Genomic DNA, 20,895 nt, shown 5'->3' with positions numbered 1-20,895 from the left:
TTATTAGGATAGCTATCTGTTTATCATAATGTTCATTGTACATTTCCTATCTTGTACACCTGAAGATGTGATTTTAAATCACGAAAGTTTTTGTGTTCCCATAATAGTTCATATACAAGTGAAAGAGGTTTATTTCAGAAACACTTCATAATTAACTCCACCACAAAAACAGCTTTTAATTCAACAGTAAATGCGTCTCCAAACAGATTATATCTGAAATTGACTGCCTAATCACTTGTCAGGGCATCGCTCAGCTGGAGACAGTGCTGCCACTGTTACCACTGCCACTCACCCTGCGCCCTCTCCTCGCGAGCAGTGCCCTCCGGACTGGCGGCACGAAGAGGTCGGGGTTTGGCGGCGGCACGCTGCGGTCCCCCTCGCAGGTCACGCCCGCCACACACGATGCGACGGCGCCCACGATGAGTGTCAGCAGGACTCCCAGCACGACGACCCACAGCTACGACACGCGGTACAGGTAGAAGTACTCGCTGCAATGTGGGTGATAATACGTATTGTACATACGTGTAACATGTGGATCCCAGGAGTGGGGTGCGTGTGACATCACGATATAACTGCCGATGTTCTTGTTGTGGTCTTCAGTCCAGAGACTGGTTTGATGCAGCTCTCTGTGCTACTCTAACCTGTGCAAGCTTCTTCATCTCCCAGTACCTACTGCAACCTACATCCTTCTGAATCTGTTTAGTGTATTCATCTCTTGGTCTCCCTCTACGATTTTTACCCTCCACGCTGCCCTCCAATACTAAATTGGTGATCCCTTGATGCCTCAGAACATGTCCTACCAACCGATCCCTTCTTCTAGTCAAGTTGTGCCACAAACTCCTCTTCTCCCCAATTCTGTTCAATAGCTCCTCATTAGTTATGTGATCTACCCATTTAATCTTGAGCATTCTTCTGTAGCACCACATTTTGAAGACTTCTATTCTCTTCTTGTTTAAACTACTTATCATCCACATTTCACTTCCATACATTTCTACACTCCATACAAATACTTTCAGAAACGACTTCCTGACACTTAAATCTATACTCAATGTTAACAAATTTCTCTTCTTCAAAAATGCTTTTCTTGCCATTGCCAGTCTACATTTTATATCCTCTCTACTTTGACCATTGTGAGTTATTTTGCGCCCCAAATAGCAAAACTCATTTACTACTTTAAGCATCTCATTTCTTAATATAATTCCCTCAGCATCACCCAATTTAATTCGAGTACATTCCATTATTCTCGTTTTGCTTTTGTTAATGTTCATCTTATATCATCCTTTTAAGACACTGTCCATTCCGTTCAGCTGCTCTTCCAGGTCCTTAGCTGTCTCTGACAGAATTACAATGTCATCGGCAAACCACAAAGTTCTTATTTCTCCTCCATGGATTTTAATTCCTACTCCAAATTTTTCTTTTGCTTCCTTTACTGCTTGCTCAATATACAGATTGAATAACATTGGGGATAGGCTACAACCCTGTCACAGTCCCTTCCCAACCACTGCTTCCCTTTCATGCCCCTTAAGTCTTATAACTGCAATCTGGTTTCTGTACAAATTGTAAATAGCCTTTCTCTCCCTGTATTTTACTCCTGCCACCTTCAGAATTTGAAAGAGAGTATTCCAATCAACTTTGTCAAACACAGGCTTGCCTTTCCTTAATCTATTCTCTAAGATAAGTCATAGGGTCAGTATAGCCTCACGTGTTCCAACATTTCTACTGCCAATACGGAATTTTAATTGAACGCTACTCTTTCCGTTTACTAAACTACCCCATACACTGCGCATTTTTTCATACTTCCATCCTTTTATTCTCAGGTGATGCTTCATTCCACTATTATGAGCCACATTTGAACGTTTTCTGCATATTCTTTACTGATTTTATGTTAATCTCGTTTTATGAGACATTGTATTTCATTAATAGTTGCTTGTAGGTGGAAGGTACACAGTGTTTCAATAGCTTTTCAATAAATTATTAGGAACAGTATAAATGTATTGAAGTACTCATATACGCAGAAATGTTAAGAATAATCAAGAAGTTAGTATTGATTAGAATGAAAGCAGTTGCTGACGTGTGTAAATATTACCAGACTATCAGTTTAGTAAGTCATGGTTGTAAAATACTAAAACAAATTCTTTACAGAAGAATGGAAGAACTGGTAGAAGCTGACCTGGTAGAAAGTTTGTATAGATTCTGGAGAAATGCAGCAAAATATGAGGCAATAGTGATCCTACAACTTATCTTAGAAGATACATTAAGGAAAGGCAACCCTACATTTACAGTATTTGTAGACTTAAGAAAGCTTTTGAGAGCCTTGACTGGAATGCTCTCTTTTAAATCCTGAAGGTAGTAGGGGTAAAATACAGGGAGCAAGAGGCTATTTACACCATGTGGAAGTTATAACAGTTGAGGGAAGAGAGGAAAGCAGTCATTGAGTGAGTAAGGCAGGATTGTAGGCCTATCACTAATGTTATTCAACCTGTACATTGAGCAAGAAGAAAAGGAAACCTAAGAAATATTTGGAGTAGGCATTAAAGTTCAAGGAGAAGAAATAAAACTTCTGAGGTCTGTCAATGACAGTGTAATTCCCTCAGAGGCAGCAAAGGCCTTGGAAGTGCAGTTGAAAATTATGGACAGTGTCTTGAGAGGAGGATATAAGATAAACATCAACTAAAGCAAAACAAGGATAATTGGATATAGTTTAATTAAACCAAGTTATGCTATGGGGACTAATTAGGAAATGACACACTTGAAACAGTAGACGAGTTTTGTTATTTGGGCATCAAAATAACTTAGGATGACTGAAGTAGAGAGGACATAAAATTTAGACTGGCAATGGCAAGTAAGGCGTTTCTGAAGAAGAGAAATTATGTTAAAATTGAGTATCAATTTAAGCTTTAGGAAGTCACTTCTGAAGCTATTTTTATCAGTGTATGTAGCCATGTTCGGAAGATAGAGTTCACACATGAAGAGACTAGAAGCCTCTGAAATGGGGTGCTATAGAAGAGTGTTGTAAATTTAATGCCTAGGTTGTGTAACTAATGAGGAGGTACTAAATACAGTTGGGGGGGCACAACCGCACTAGAGGAAGGAATCGGTTGATAGGAGACATTCTGAGATACCAGGTGATCAATTCTGTACTGGAGGGAAGTGGGGGTGGGAGGGAAGGGGGCTTAAAAATCATAGAGGGAGACCAAGACATGAACAGAGTAAGCAGATTCAGTAGGATGTACGTTGCAGTAGTTACTCAGAGATGGAAAGTCTTGCACAGGCTAGAGTAGCATGGAGAGCTGCATCAAACCAGTCTCTGGACTGAAGGCCACAACAACAGCAATAACAAATAATAATAATAATAATAATAATAAATAACAAAATATATGTTCACATTTTGTGCATGTCCAGGTGTGCAATGGGAACATGTGGTGATAAACACTGGAACCAATCCTTATATCGTTCAGTGTAATAGCATCGGTGCTCTTTTTACACACTCGTGATCTACAGCCTTAACTAAGACAGGTAGTGCAAAGCTGATCTTCACTAATTTTCTCTTTTAGTTCCAGGTGAGAACATAGGAAGGCAGGTTGTGGTGTTGACACTGCATTATCTGTGGCTAACATTATCCCAGGCTGAAGTTATTGCTGAATTGTTACTCGATATTTTATTAAAAAGATTTATGAATATAAGTCCTATATGCTATGGAAGGTAGAAAGTGTACGAGATGTGGCAGTAGCTGCTCCATGCCTGCTCTGGTGACTTTTGGCACCCACTGTCCACAACCTCCTCACTGCCCCACTACTACTGCAGGCCGACACCACCGTGGACAGTGAAGCTCTTGACACTGTGCTTCCAGGTGATCAGCTGAGTTGTGAAATGCACGTTCCTGTATGATATTTCAACAACAGACACAGTCGTCACCTTTGGGAGCTGCTAGCTGGGTCACTATGCATACTTGCTGCCTGGCCTACAACTGGACCGAAACACTGTCTACGTCGCACAGTTATTCGTAGCTGAGACTGATTCCTAGTGCCAGTTACACACTGTGATCCTCTTTTGTTTTTCAGAGACCGCACTGATATTCCGTGAAATGCAAATGCCTTCAGTGTTTACCACCCCTGGTGGGCAAGGTGCCCAGCCTTATTTAAACTGCTATCTCCATCCCAGTTTACTAAACTTTTTGGACTTCTTTGTATTGCTAGAATCCTTAATTACAGCGTCCCAGAAACTTTGTGTTTACACGAGGACACTGGCCTTAGAGCATTTCATCTTGAGATTATATCAGAGGCAGTGCTCAGCAACAACTGATTTGCCAAGCTGTTTTAGTTGGGTGTGCCAGTGAACCTGTTCTCAATTGTTCTACTAGTCTGCCCGATGTAAGATATGCTACATACACTTGACCTTCTGAGAAGCACATCATCTCTAATATTGCAAGCCACATTGCTTATCTTTGTTGACGTGAGTGAAAGACTGTGGATGCCATTTTCCATACAGGCGTACTAATTTCAGTAGATATTGAGTAATTATTTGTATGTAACCTCCCCCCCCCCCGTATCTCAGGAGCTGATTACAAAGCCCACTCAGTGTACCAATCCAACTGACCTCTATTTCAATACACTTCTTGTAGATGATATAATTCTGCAGCAGTGCTCTCATGATATGACACTACACGAGGAAGGCTTTGCTGCAATGCCCATAGTTCGTAATAATGGCACAGTACAATGAGCCTACACCTGTGTAGTTCTGGAGTACATCGGATAGTGATTCAGTGGGAACTAATGTATAAAGTAATATATCTTTTGTTATTATAATATTTTGTAACCATTGCAAAGTGTATTTCCTTAGTTTTAACTTATTGATTTATTTTGATGTTTGGGGACCCATGTTTCTTATGTCACATTTAACTATATTCCTTTATTTCTGAAAGCCTATGCCTTTGTATTTTGAGTTTCCAGGATGAAATACTGATAACCATATGTGAAAAATTATGTTCCCATTTATCAATTATCAGCAGAGAATTTTGGTCTTATCAATATTCAAAACTGTTAAAACTCCATTTTAAATTTATTGCATCTAACACTAATTGATTATTCAAGCTTAACAAAACTTAAATTACTATTTGATTAAAGTATTATACACATTCCATTTGTGAACAAATACCGATATGAGTGATACTGTACAATCCATCTTATATCTTTGGTTTATGTTTCTCTAACTGGAGGTAGTTGGCAGTGAGCTGTGGAGAAAGGAACCCGTTTTGTAACTGTGTTGATGATCAGACATGTGGAGGCAAAACTGCAACTTCTCTCCATTGCACCCATGTGAAACACATTGTTTGTGTGTGAACAAATCTGAAAAACTGAAATTTATTATTTTATTTATTTCTTTATTTTTTTTTTAAGAATTTTATTTTATACCTGATTAGATAATTCTGAGAACATGACAGAAATGCATTTTTGACTATTTTATTGCATGAATGAATTGTGCTAGTATACTGAGACCAAGAAGGAGAAGGATATATTGTTCTGAAACGTTTTCAAGATCCAAACACCCTTTTGGTAAAATCATACCCCATTTTTTTTCCAGACAGCAAGCAAGAACAACAAGTACAACAATGTACTTAAGATGAGTGTTATTCTTAACTACTTATTGTTCACTATGTTAATGAAATATTTCTAGCACCTGAGCCCTGCAATTTCTTTTAGTCAACTCTACATATCGTGTCCACAGACAGACGTGTGACTTTTTATTGCAACAGTTATTCAAACATATTTTAATCATACAGCAGGACACGGTGGCTTTAGAAGACCCACTACATACCAGCTAGAAAAATATCTGGAACACCAAGAGAATGTGTATTTCAGGCAAAATCGTGTCATCTCAGTAAAACAAACATATGAAGCAGTGCAGCAGGAGCTAGGAGTCAAACTCAGCTATAAATAGTGGTGTAATACAAATTTTAACATCATTCTTTACAAAAAGATATCTCCAAGTCAAAAACAAAGTCATATTCTATGAGAACATGGGAACATGTCTTTCAGCACCCATGTAAGGAACTATAATCTGGGAACTTCCCTCCATTACTCAACAAAATAGACCAATTAGTACAAAATAAGTCATTAGGTGGAATCCTTGGGAATCACTGTGCACCCCCCCCCCCCCCTTCCCTTCCAAATTGGGGCATCTTTACATTCTCACTGTGCACTCAGAACTGTGAGGAGCGACGTGACGCGCAATCGACAGGTGTATTACAGACACTGTCCTACAGATCTGTGCAAAACTTCATCAGGCTTCCACTGTGGTTTCCTTTTTTGCAACTGATTGGACCTTACTTTCTGAACAGCCCTCGTATGACTTTCTTTAAAAAAAAAGGTAAATCCAGTGTGGAATGTAATAACATTATGAGAAAGATAATTGCAGTCTCTGGCTACTGAGACCTGACTTGGTTTGTGGCCTCATCAGACAGAGACTGCTGTCATCTATGAGTGAGCCCCATTTGCATGTCTGTGTGTGTGTGTGTGTGTGTGTGTGTGTGTGTGTGTGTGTGTGTGTGTGTGTGTGTGTGTGTGAGGGGGGGGGGGGGGGAAGCGCGCCCAATGAGGTCTTGGCCAAACACTCATTTTCTGGTGTGTGTCTGCAACTCAGTATATCTGCTATATGGTGAGTAGCAACTATCCTTTTCATACTACTGTTGCTAAGAAATGAGATTTATGAAGAAGAATCTAGACCCAAAACAGGTTCTATGTGCTATTAAAAATTACATATCAATAAGCAAAGTTTTTCCTCTGTAGCATGGAACCCGTGAGGTGTGGAACTAACAACTTATGACCCAAACCTTCCCCCAAGGGGATCAAAAGAATGTGTGCCTTCAAGGTTATAAACTAAATATTTTAATGTCATGCAGGTGATAGCAAAGGTGATATAATGTGTGAAAAAAGGGAAAAAAATTGAATTTTGTGAGAGTCCAGGTAGCAGGTACACTTAACAATACATCTCACGTCAACTGAGGAAGATGACTGCGTCAGTCGTTGAAGTATCGTGTGGAATAATGGAACTGACAACTCTGCTGAGCACCCAAAAGTACAGTGTTAATTTATGACGCTGCGGAAATGTTTGAGGAGATGCTGCGGCCGACCTTGGGTCCTGGGTGGGCGGCGGCGGTGTGGCCGTTATGTTGAAATCGCAGCCATCCGTCCTCGTGGGCAGCCTTACTGTGTCCGGCCGGGGGACGCCGAAGCCGACCCACATGGAGAAGGCGAGCCCCGTGGCAAGGCCCGTTATGGCTCCCTGCAACACCGTCACGTAGCAGTAGGCCTCAGTGGGAAGAGGTGATGAAAAGTAGTCAAAAGAGTCTGCAGGCATCTGAGAAAAGTTCACGTCGCTCTTTCAGTTGACGGTGAGCAGAAAGAACTGAAGGATGAGAAAGCCTCGTGGGCATCTGTAGATATTTATGCAATCTGGGCAAGACTAATACTGCCATTTCTGATACCAAAATATTTGGGAAATTTGTGTCGATTGTTAAGAAAAGTAACGAGGAAAAATGTCACTGATTACTACCCTTAAAAGTGAAGCAACGGGAAACGAACTTAACCATGCAGTGGGTTCACCATTTTTCGTAACACAAGCTGGCATACGGTATACTTTGTACACTTGTAAAGAGTAGTGGTCTTTATGATACCGAGATTAAGATGTGTGAGCAAAATCATTGTTTAATCTTAGTTTGATTACACAACCGTATAACAAACTTACATACCCTTGCTAAAGCATTGCTTAACTAAACTATAATGAAATAAACTTTCATTACGTCGCTCTGTTGCCAAGGATAGGTGTTACTTCTCGGTAATGACCCATAGTATACTGCTGCATCAGACCCCAACCAACCAATTATTTGATTACTAATTAACTCGTAGAGAACAGCTTCATTAGGGGGTTTTGCTGCTAGCTCACCATCTGTGTCACTTTCGTGCGTGACCCATGAATTTTTTTTGTTTCCTAACACGCTGTTTATTTTATGTTACTGCTAATCACTTGGACATATGTCAATCACCAACCTAGCTGATGCAAAAACGAAGGAATTGGTATAGCCCCACAACTGTGAAACAACAATGGAATAGTGCAAAACAGTGTCATTTGTGTTGGCGGACTTTTTACTGATTGCTGCCGCTTAATGATGTCGGCAAAGATACGGACATTCTATAGTTCACAAAGCTGACCATCAACTGAGCTGTGTGTTAATAAATGTGAAGAGAAACGAACACATTGTTCCACAGTGTTGGGATATCATTTAATAACAGTGCACCACATTCAACTATCAAGCAGCAGAAGGTGCAGATGTTTATGTGCAAGTTCGGTAAGCTAAAACTGTTATATGACATATACTGAGCTGTTACAATTCTCGCAATGTCTGTCTCAGTTTCACGGATGGCTGCCGTCAGGTCAGTAAGTTGACCTTAACACTGGAATAGCAGTCTTGCATGGCTAAAACTGGTGTCTCATGCGTCAATTCCTTTACAGATACAAAGCGAGCTGGTGCATTGGTTAGCACGCTGGACTCCTACCTGGGAGGGCCACAGTTCAAATCTGTGTCTCGTCATCCACATTTAGGTTTTCCATGATTTCTCAAAATGAATCCAGCCAAACTCCAGGATGATGCCTTTGGAAGGGCATAGCAAATTTTTTTCCACATCCTTGAACATCCTGAGCTTCTGCTCCGTCTACTGATCTCAATGTAGACTGGATTAAATACTAATGTTTCCTTCCTTTCTTTCTTTCTTCCTTCCTTCCCTTCACACATGTATTGCATATTCTCAGGATCCTCCCAAGTCCTGGTTTTTCAGAACTTTTGCTACAACTGGTTTCGAGATTTCATTTTATAATCATTCTTAGTATTATGTTCGGACAGGTGATATGAAAGCCTACACAAGCTATCATCCATTTTTTAACTGAGTGCTATCAGGTTCCCTCCTTTTATAATACCTTTTATCTTTCATTTATTCACACTTAAGGATCTATCAGAGTACTGCTCATCCTAATTGACAATTATTTTATAGACCGATCTAAAGCAAAAGGGCTAATCATTGCAGTTGGCACTATGGCACTATTAGTTCCTTTCTCAGGGAACAGAGATGGATAGATTGGGGAATGTTAGAAGGAGGGGTAGCTCACCTGGACACCAGAATGAAAAGGAGCCACTGATTGTGACAATGAGGGCAGAGAGGATGAAGGAGGGAAAGGGAAACTTTTCTGAAAAAGAGAAATACCTTAATTTCTAACACATATTTAAGTAAGTTTTTTCTGGAAGAATTTGTTTGGAATGTGTCATTATATGGAAGTTAGACAAAAACAATAAACACTACAGACAAAAAGAAAATAGAACGTTTTCAAAATGGGTGCTACAGAAGAATGCTAAGAGACATGTGGGTTGTTTGGATAATTACGGAAGAGGTACCAAATCAAAATGGAGAGAAAATAATTGTGGCACACCTGAAAAAAGATCAGATGAGTGGTACACATCTGGAGGCATCAAAGAATCATCAGTTTGGTAACGGACGGTAAGTATGGGGGACAGAAATTGCAGAGGGAGACCGAGGCTCAAACACAGCAAGCAGGTTCAAGTGATGAAGGTTGCAGTCATTAAGCAGCTTAGACATGACGTGTTTGGGGAGAGCTGTATGTAACCAGTTTGTTGGTGATGTTCAGTATGTAATGGAACAGCTCAATAGTATCAGTGAAGTATGTGATAGACTCCTAATTTCCTTTATGGTACAACAAGATATCTTCCACAATTTTTTTGGATTACAACATTAAAAAATTAGTGTAACATTCACACACAAACTAACAAAAATTTATATAAGGAAAAATATTTTCACACAAATAATGTAATTTTAAAACTGTCATGCATATTTTGTGCATTCATGTAACTAGAAACATTCTCCCCCTCCTCCTCCTCACCATCACCACAATTACTACTACTGTTGGCATTAATATTGGATACTGAACTGGCTCTGAGCACTATGGGACTTAACATCTATGGTCATCAGTCCCCTAGAACTTACAACTACTTAAACCTAACTAACCTAAGGACAGCACACAACACCCAGCCACCACGAGGCAGAGAAAATCCCTGACCCCGCCGGGAATCGAACCCGGGAACCCGGGTGTGGGAAGCGAGAACGCTACCGCACGACCACGAGATGCGGGCTGATACTGAACTACAAAAATTAAAAATTAATTATAAATGAAATATGCAAGAAGTTGCTTATATTTACGATGTGATTGATACTTACAGCAAGCAATATCTTTGGATGTTTTGGACCCACTGACCCTTGGCGAGCAGCACCAGTTACAGTCTGACATGTTTTGGAAGTAAGTTTCCGTGTAGCATAAAGGCAAGGTGCATTGTGTTGTACAGGATGCGACAATTCAGATAGGGATTGTGAGGGTAAGATTAGAATAATTACTGCATGAACAGAGGCATTTAAAAATCATTCTTCTTGCAGTCCGTACGTGAATGCAATGGGAAGAAATCCTAATAACTGGTACAGTGGGACATACCATCTGTTACGCACTTCAGAGTGATGTGTATGGTAGAAATATAGATGTAAATTATCAGTAAAGATTGAATGAAATGTGGAGAAAAGAAGTAACCTGCCTGTTACAGATCCTTTAATATAGTACACACAACGAAATTTGAACCCTAAAATCTCTTCCGCATCTGTAGATGCCTTGTGCAAGCCACAACAAACCCTGATAATGAATTAACACTGAATGGCAGATAAAACAAAATCATTTATTTCAACACTGACAGAAAAACAGGTCTCATGCCGTCTCTTGTATGTACTTCTGAGAACACTGAGGGGTAATGGTACAAACAGATCACTGTAGGAGTTTGTCAGGCTTGCTATGTCTCATCTGCTTTACTTCAGTTATTTCATCACAGTGCCAATAACAATAGATAAGTGAGTTCACTACCGGTATACCTCGGCATCCCAGTTCTACACACCAGACCTCTCTAGCAGAGTCTCTGGCGAGGCAGCAGGACGAGGAGTACGTACCGGCTCGTTGGCGTGGGGCAGGAACATGCCGAGCGAGAAGAAGCCGAGCACGGGTCCGCCGACGGCGCCGAATATCGTGAGGCTGGCCTGCAGCACGCCACCGAGGAACTGCGCCATGAAAGCCAGTCCCAGAAACAGCAGTCCGAACACCAGTGCCAGCAGCTTCCCCACAAGCGGCGACCGCGACTCCCCCAGGGGGTGGCCCCGGTACCGCACGTACAGTGGCTGCCGAACACCGCAAAACTGCGTCACCGTTTCGTCACGAACGGCAATCGCACAGCTGGCTAGCGACCACGTACGCAGAGCCCCTGCACTAACACGGGAACCGATACCTGTCTCCGCAATGTTCCGGCGGTGGTCTCTCGGCAGTCTGCTCACGGTATCGTGACAGTAATCCGTATTTACACCGATAGGCCAAAATTGTGAGGCCGCTGCCTATTGCCAGATTCAGTGCAGCCTGGTGCACTGTAGGTATCTGATGTGAGAACAAGTCGCTACGAGCACTGTGGAAACTGCACAGCTCATTGGATTTTGCCGTACTACCGTCATTAGCATCTACGGACAGTGGTCGAAGGGTGGTGGAATCTAAAGTCAGTGACAAGGTGTTTAATGTCTGTGCCAGTTAACAGAGTGTGGAGGTCGGTGGCTTGCCTACTCTGTGAAGAAGCACGGATGGCAGTCTCAGCGATATCTGAACGAATCCACCATAAGCGGCGAGAACTAGCGGAAACTAGCAGTAAGCTCTTACATCTCCATTTATACATCAGTAACATAATGCAGTGTTATGACCGGAAGGTGGACTGTCTATGGTTCAGGACCATGGACCTCAGTGCAGAAATGGCAACTAATAGGCAAAAGAGGAAATTCGATGGCCTACAGAAAGGCAGAGGTGAAACATCAGTCGCTGGCAACTCTCGAACTGTGATTAACACGTCTGGGAGAGAATTAACAAAAGAGGAACATTCAGTTCTGTCGAAAGGAGGCAACTTTCCAGTCACGCCACTAAAGGTTCCTACGGAGGACATTATAGCGAATGTGGAGGCAGGGATCCGTTTGTTACCATCGCACTCCGCGGATGAAATCGGGACTGAAACAGCCAGAATATTACGCCAAGCGAAACCATCTACCAGCAATTTGTCTCAATCGGAAAGGAGGGCACTGAGGGAGATCAATGCGCGTAAGAGCATTATTGTACTTGCAGCTGATAAAGGAAATGCTACTGTTTTGCTGAACACCGAAGATTATCACAAGAAGATTAGTGACCTTTTGGATCCCACTATGTACAAAAAGCTTCAGAAGGATCCTACAACCAAAATATTGAGAAATACCAATCAACTGGTGAAACAATCTTCTCTTTCTTTGGATGATAAAAAACAACTCTGCAAAACGAAGCTTATCCATAAAGACTTTTTGGACTCCCAAAGGTGCATAAACCACAGGTCCCGTTGAGACCAATTGTGAGTGCCATAGGATCTCCGACACAAGAGGTGGCCAGATATCTCACCTGCTTGCTGCAACCACACATCGGCAGAACGGACAGTTACATTAACAACTCGGCGCATTTTATTGAAAAACTGAGGGAGATTAACATCAGCCCAAGTGATATTCTTGTGAGCTTCGATGTAGTGCTTACCATTGTGCCTGTAAACGAAGCTATTTCATATATAGCAGATATTTTTATGACTGACATAGTGGCTTTATTTAAACACTGCCTGACGACAACTTATTTCCAGTATAACTAGTTTTACGAACAGATCGACAGGGTGGCTGTGGGAAGCCCTCCCAGCCCAGCTGTTGCCAATTTATTTATGGAGATCTTCGAACAGCCAACGCTGCAGACTGCCAGTAAAAAGCGCGCTAAATGGTACCGCTATGTTGACACATTTGTAGTGTGGACTCATGGTGAAGAAGAGTTGGATGTCTTCTTGGTGCACCTGAACAACATTAATCCGAAGATACAGTTTACGATGGAGAAAAAGAGCAATGGTCAACTCAATTTCATGGATGTGTCGGTAATTAAACGGGTGGATGGGACGCTGGGCCACAAGGTATATAGAAAGAACACTCACACGGATTGATACCTTCACAAGGAATCTAACCATCATCCTAGGCAAAAAAGAGGTGTCATTAAAACCTTGGTGGCCAGAGCCAACAAAATCAGCTATGTCCAGAGCAACAATGGTCACCTACTGGAAAAGTTTTCCTACCATTTATTAATAAGGTTACGGACCGTGTCGGGAAAGTTCTGGCCAAGTATGGGATCGAAACAATCTTCAGACCCACCAAGAAGATTAAGGAATATTTAAGAACTGCAAAAGACGCCCGACATCCCCTAGCAACACCTGGGGTATACAAAATTCCATGCAGTTGCGGACAAGTATATATTGGAACAACGAAAAGAAGTGTAAATACACGCTTAGCTGAACATAAAAGAAACTGTTGCTTAGGACACATCAAAAAATCGGCCGTAGCTGAGCATGTTTTTCGAGATGGGAATCATGAAATTAAATTTAATGAGACAAGTGTTCTAGCACGAACATCCCATTATCATGCGCGCTACTACTTATAATGATTATAATGTGAAAGTATGATTAATGAAGCATCAAATGTATGTAAACGTGTCAAATGAGTTAGAAGAGAGATTGCATAATCAATGAAAAAGATATTTATTTATTCAGGTCTAACATTAAAAACCTCTAAAATGACAGGCATCATCAATTTAATTACAGCTACCATGCTCTTAAGCAGAGAGAATGATAAAATATTTTGTACATTTTTAGTTTAGTCAGCACAATAGACACACATTCATACTTGTTTACTTTTGCAGAATTATGTTATGCTTTTCCTTTTTAACAAGAAGAAACAAGAAAGCTTGTACTTATTGGCTCCGTTCTCACCTGATAGAAGCATGTAATGGATTTATCATCATTCTCACATCCCCAGCTGGACCTGTAAGAGCTTTGGCAACTATCTACTTATCATATTTCTTTTTGTTTCGCATTTGTTGTGTGGATCACTTGGCTTCCAGAAGCATATATGATACATATAGTGCTGTATCACCAACATTACTTGGTTTTTTTTTTCCAGACCACTCCATCACTCACTCCAATTCAACCAGTGGAACAAGTGTGAGTGTAAGTAACTGTGAACCAAATGTAATCAAAGGCTGTTCACTTACGTACCATTTACAAAAGACAGAACATTTCTTGGCAGATGCTCATTCTCCTGTATCTTCTCCTGTGCAAACCAGGCTCCAGACAACAAAAATGATCTACAATTCAAAACAAATAAGAAAGTAGGCCCATCCAGTTAATGCATTTAAAAACAAACAAACAAACAAACAAACAAACAAACAAACAAACAAACACACACACACACACACACACACACACACACACACACACACACACACACCTGCAACAGGTAGAATGGCCATAAGAGTGCATTACTGTTTTTTATGTTTTGTGTTGTTACCAGGTCTGGTACAACATAAAAAAGGCATGAACAGATTAGGACATTAAGTGGTCACTGTGAAGGAGACAGAGAAGCTGCATAATCATGTGAGAAGCGTTATCAGCACCTGCAGAGGCCTCATATTGAGTTTCCATTTGGGCAGATTTTCTAATTATGCAATATCCAAATTAAATTTTTGAAAACAGCTACAAGTCACACTTTTTTTGTTGTATTGACTGGTTTCACTCTTCAGATTAACAAGAGCATCATCAGAATATACACTGTAAAAGATAAAAATTGAGGCAATACAGGAAACTTACACTGACATCACATGAAGTACATATTCTCCTTCCAGTATGGTGATTTACATTTAAAGTTGGCTGACAGGCCTAAAGATTAATGTGGCTCTACTATAGTACTTAAACTTGTGTTTAAAGTGTGTTTAAAGTACAGCAGTAAACAATGACATAGATATGACAGCACGAGAGGAACATACAAGTAAATCTGTAAAAATCAAAATATCTTTCAAAATACATTATAAAAATACATATTTAAAATATCCATTCAAAAATGCACTCAAAACTACTGTTTTTAAAGATATTTCTAATAGGATGATATGGCAAGTAATATATGTTTCCAGAATGAGATTTTCACTCTGCAGCGGAGTGTGCGCTGATATGAAACTTCCTGGCAGAGTAAAACTGTATGCCGGACTGAGACTCGAACTCAGGATCTTTGCCTTTCGTGGGCAAGTGCTCTACCAAGCTCTACCACCTGGGCTACCCAAGCACGACTCACGCCCCATCCTCAAAGCTTTATTTCTGCCAGTACGTCATCTCCTAACTTCCAAACTGTATATTAAATCATATACACACATCAAAACAAGCTTTGCATCACCCCGGTTCCCAGAACTCCTGAAGACAGATATTGTCTGTGGATATTGTAATATTGTATCACAGACACAGTCCCTTTGACTGTTCAGAGCTCCACTAAACGTGCCTAAAGATGTAAACAACCATGCATGAGCAGCACCTGTAATCTCCCCACGGAAAATTACCCTCTACCACGCAATAATTAATAATGGTCAACCAAATCATCCACATGTATTTACGTTTGAAAAGTATCTGATCAGATTTTCTAGTAATATATGCGCCGACAGCTCGTCGACGCCAAGGTATTTTTCTAGTACGTTTATTCTTTGGAACAACAGAGGTACAGAAATGTATGCTCCATGGTTATTATAGAGAGAGAAGGGAAGAGCTTCGGAAGTATCGGTTGGAAGATTGTCGGATTGCTAAAAGAGATTTTTTTTTTACTCTTCTTCGCTCTAAAGCGAGTTAGGAAAGTTTGTGCCACTAGCGTGATAGGTAAAGAGAAAGAAAAACCTGTAAAAGCAAATTACATGAGACTTGGAACCAACAGAAAACGGAACATGTACGGAAATGGATTCAATATACATTTGCCTCAGAAATAAGGTTTGTGACCATTTTATTCGAGAGTGAATGACGAATGAGTTCCCTGTCTGAATCATTGAAGATTGTCTGGGCCCTGTAATTAATTGGGAAGTTTCAGCTGTGACGAAGAGAGCCTGCAATCTCTGAGTTTTTATAAATCGTCCAAAAAGGCTTCGTCCACATCTGAAATTTTAGATCTGTCGTAAACTGAACGAATTGTTCAAACGATCGATTTTTCCCAACTGAATGCAGCGCTTAATAATAATAACAAATGCAAAGATCTTTTCTAGCAAGCCAGCCGCTGAATATTAAGACGAAGGGCTCCACCAGAGATTCTACTAGGCTGATTTCACGTAATTAATATATTTAAACTGTACACAGATAAAGGACAGGTAGAGAGAGAGAGAGAGAGAGAGAGAGAGAGAGAGAGAGAGAGAGAGAGAGAGCGAATGGAATTCGAGAATTTACTCAGAATCCTCCATTAGCATAATTGTTTGTCTGTCTTTTCACAGATCAGCCTAATTAGAAAACACGAAGCCCTGACTTTATTGTACCGATTTATGTGTGAGAGTGAAAGAGCGATAAAGGCGACAGATACACTTCTGTACAGACAAAACATTACACCAAGTTAGCGGCAAGCTGAATTCACATAGACTTTCATCATTTACAAAGTAGTGAGAATTTATTATACACCTATTAGATGGACGGGACTGACAACCAATCAGTTCCAGTGATTCCACCACGAAGGAGGTACACGGCTCATGTTGTCTATAGTTCAACCATGCCTAGACAGTTAATACTGCAGTTTGATCATGTCTGCATTGTAACTTTGTGCCAAGAACGCTCTCAACAAAGGAAGTGTCCAGGCGTCTCAGTGTGAACCAAAGCGATGTTGTTCGGACAGGGAGAAGATACAGAGAGACAGAAACTGTTGATGACATGCCTCAATCAGGCCGTAATACTGCTGCAGTGGATGACTGCTACCTATCGACTATGGCTCAGAGGAACTCTGTCAGCAATGCCACGATGTTGAATAATGCTTTTTGTGCAACCACAGGATGTCATGACTCAACTCAAACTGTGCCCAATAGGCTGCACGGTCTGTAACTTCCCTCCCAACGTCCGTGGCAAGATCCAGCTGTGCAACCACGACACCGTGCAGTGTGGTACAGTTGGGCCCCTACAACAGGCCGAATAGATCACATCAGTGTATCAAGCGTTCATGACTATGACATCATGAGTGAACTGCTTAATCTTCTTCAACTCTTGCAATCATACTCTTAATACATAGTACATGGAACAGAAAATACATTGGATTAATTAATCATCATCATCATTTAAGACTGATTATACCTTTCAGCATTCAGTCTGGAGCATAGCCCCCCTTATAAAACTCCTCCATGAGCCCCTATTCAGTGCTAACATTGGTGTCACTTCTGATGTTAAACCTATTACTTCAAAATCATTCTTAACCGAATCCAGGTACCTTCTCCTTGGTCTGCCCCGACTCCTCCTACCCTCTACTGCTGAATCCACGAGTCTCTTGGGTAACCTTGCTTCTCCCATGCGTGTAACATGACCCGACCATCTAAGCCTGTTCGCCCTGACTGCTACATCTATAGAGTTCATTCCCAGTTTTTCTTTGATTTCCTCATTGTGGACACCCTCCTGCCATTGTTCCCATCTACTAGTACCTGCAATCATCCTAGCTACTTTCCTATCCGTAACCTCAACCTTGTTGATAAGGTAATCTGAACCCACCGAGCTTTCGCTTCCATACAACAAAGTTGGTCGGAAGATTGAACGGTGCACAGATAACTTACTCTTGGTACTGACTTCCTTCTTGCAGAAGAGTGTAGATCGTAGCTGAGGGCTCACTGCATTAGCTTTGCTACACCTCGCTTCCAGTTCTTTCACTATGTTGCCATCCTGTGAGAATATGCATCCTAAGTACTTGAAACCGTCCACCTGTTCTAACTCTATTCCTCCTATTTGGCACTCAATCCATTTATATTTCTTTCCCACTGCCATTACTTTTGTTTTGGAGATGCTAATCTTCATACCATAGTCCTTACATTTCTGATCTAGCTCTGAAATATTACTTTGCAAACTTTCAATCTAATCTGCTATCACAACTAAGTCATCCGCATATGCGAGACTGCTTATTTTGTGTTCACATATCTTAATCTCACCCAGCCAGTCTATTGTTTTCAACATATGATCCATAAATAATATGAACAACAGTGGAGACAGGTTGCAGCCTTGTCTTACCCCTGAAACTACTCTGAACCATGAACTCAATTTACCGTCAACTCTAACTGCTGCCTGATTATCCATGTAAAGACCTTTAATTGCTTGCAAAAGTTTGCCTCCTATTCCATAATCTTGTAGAACAGACAATAACTTCCTCCTAGGAACCCGGTCATATGCCTTTTCTAGATCGATAAAGCACAGATACAATTCCCTGTTCCACTCATAACACTTCTCCATTATTTGCCGTAAGCTAAAGATCTGGTCCTGACAACCTCTAAGAGGCCTAAACCCACACTGATTTTCATCCAATTGGTCCTCAACTAATACTCGCACTTTCCTTTCAACAATACCTGAGAAGATTTTACCCACAACGCTGATTAAAGAGATACCTCTATAGTTGTTACAATCTTTTCTGTTTCTATGTTTAAAGATTGGTGTGATTACCGCTTTTGTCCAGTCTGATGGAACCTGTCCCGACTCCCAGGCCATTTCAGTTATCCTGTGTAGCCATTTAAGACCTGACATTCCACTGTATTTGATGAGTTCCGACTTAATTTCATCCACCCCACCCGCTTTATTGCACTGCAATCTATTGACTATTTTTTCCACTTCCTCAAATGTGATCCTATTTCCATCATCATTCCTATCCCATTCTACCACGAAATCTGAAACATTACTGATCGCATTTTCACCTACATTGAGCAACTCTTCAAAATATTCCCTCCATCTGCCCAAGGTATCCACAGGATTCACCAGCAGTTGTCCTGACCTGTCCAAAATACTTGTCATTTCCTTCTTACTTCCCTTTCGAAGACTGCTAATTACATTCCAGAATGGTTTTCCAGCAGCTTGACCCATAGTCTCCAACCTGTTTCCAAAGTCTTCCCAAGATTTCTTCTTGGATGCTGCAATTATCTGTTTGGCTTTGTTTCTTTCTTCAACATAACTTTCTCTGTCTACTTGAGTTCTAGCCACTTCTAGTACTTGTAATGGTACTTTGACTACCGCGCCTCCGCCAATACAAAGATATAATTTACGATCGCGCACGCAGAAGAGCGCTGCGCCAGCGACCGATTTTTATAAATAATTTTGTTCGTCTTTTTACTTTTTGCGTAGGTTTTCGTTTTTAACAACTAATTGATGACACTCTCTCTTGTCTTCATACGAAACACATGTATTTTTCGGCGATGTGTTGAATGTGCTTTTGGGTGGAAATTAAAATTATATTACAAAGCGAGGTTGTTTCAATAGTGATTCGAGGTGGTTATCGCCAAATTTGTAAATTGATCACGACAGTGACAACTTGAAGTTTTCAACAGACGGAGAAAAGTGAAAGACGGGTCGTCCTACAAGAGAAATTAGGAGGACAGCCATGAAGACTATATTGTAATTAATACTGCGTATCTAACAAGATTATAAGGTAAATTTCAATTAGTTTCTGATGCTATTTCCGTACAGTCGCTATTTGTAGTGTTGCCGACCAGATCTGCCATGCACGGTCAAATTACAGCACGATCTCAATCAATAATACGAAGTCCGCCTTATCCGTAACTGAACCACCAAAATTCAAAACCCAATCAGATTTTCTATTTTATATTTTTCACGGCAGAACCCTGAGAAAAAGGAAACACTACCATTGGCGTCCTGGTGACAGGACTTACAATCTCCGGATTTGATACAGGTGCAATTATTATAGATTTTGGACATTTGATCTCATTTTAGCCACTTTATAGCATCAGAAAATGAATTTGGACTAAGTCTCATTCATTTCAATTGTAATGTTACGTGCATGAAATTTACAACAATATTGTTTTCCCTGTTATTAATTCGTGTTAATTTTCATTTTCATGCTGAGGAAATTAATTTGGTAAAAAAAAAATAAAAAAATAAAAAAAAGGAAAAAGGATAATGATCCATAAAATAATTTGCACGGACGCGAAAGAGAAATTTTGGTTTGAAAACTGTATATTTGACTACTTCCTTTATTCCGATCCATTTATTTCGCAATTATTTTTTCAAATTGTAGTTAAAATTGATTTACTATTATTGCAAATGATAAGTAAAGAGCATATTCACAGTCATTTATTTGTGAGAGGGAAATTTCAGTACCAGTTTAATAATTCAATTTCTAATTAAAAATCATATCGAAATATCCATTTCCATAAGAGAAATTTCAGATTTCAACATATCATATTTTAAATTTTTTTTTTTTTTTTGTGCCATTGGAAAATTTTATTTGCAATTAATTACGAAAACCGCAAGATGGACGCTAGACGCATAGAAATTGTTTCCGCAGACAAGCTTAGTGAAAGTGACACATTGCAAAACATGTCCGACAGTCAAATGAATATTGAACTTAATTGAGGATGTTCAAGACATAATTTTACCGGATCGATTAAGACAACAACCCCTATATTTAAACAGATATACAGGCGAATGGAGAGTGAGTACTACGCGACAAAACGTGACACTGACAACATCAACTTCAGAACCAGACATCAATCAGACACGAAAAAATGACGAAACTAAGACACAGGACTCTGACATGCTCAACCAGATTCTGAAGTTACTTGGTGACCAAAACAGAAAATTTGCCAAAAATTTGACACTTTAGACGAGAAAAATGACAATTTAAAACGTGACATTGGGAAATTTGACACTAAATTCGATGAACTGACACGGGACAT

At 40.4% G+C, this 20,895-nt stretch overlaps 1 protein-coding gene across 1 annotated transcript in view; it reads right to left on the bottom strand.

The window, feature by feature from the left end:
- LOC126426751 (sodium-dependent multivitamin transporter-like) overlaps positions 1–20,895 on the bottom strand; it is a 46,733-nt gene that overhangs the window by 11,530 nt on the left and 14,308 nt on the right. Inside the window, exons 2-3 of the mRNA XM_050088739.1 lie at positions 11,049–11,273; positions 293–457 (exon numbers count right to left, since the gene is read on the bottom strand). Of these exons, the coding sequence (XP_049944696.1) occupies positions 293–457; positions 11,049–11,273 (390 nt within the window). The remainder of the gene's footprint in view (positions 1–292; positions 458–11,048; positions 11,274–20,895) is intronic.

The sequence above is a fragment of the Schistocerca serialis genome, chromosome 11, assembly GCF_023864345.2.
Source record: "Schistocerca serialis cubense isolate TAMUIC-IGC-003099 chromosome 11, iqSchSeri2.2, whole genome shotgun sequence".
In the NCBI taxonomy this organism is placed as follows: Eukaryota; Metazoa; Arthropoda; class Insecta; order Orthoptera; family Acrididae; genus Schistocerca; species Schistocerca serialis.
The sequence above is the reverse complement of the archived record's forward strand: the minus strand, read 5'-3'. Positions and strand labels throughout refer to the sequence as shown.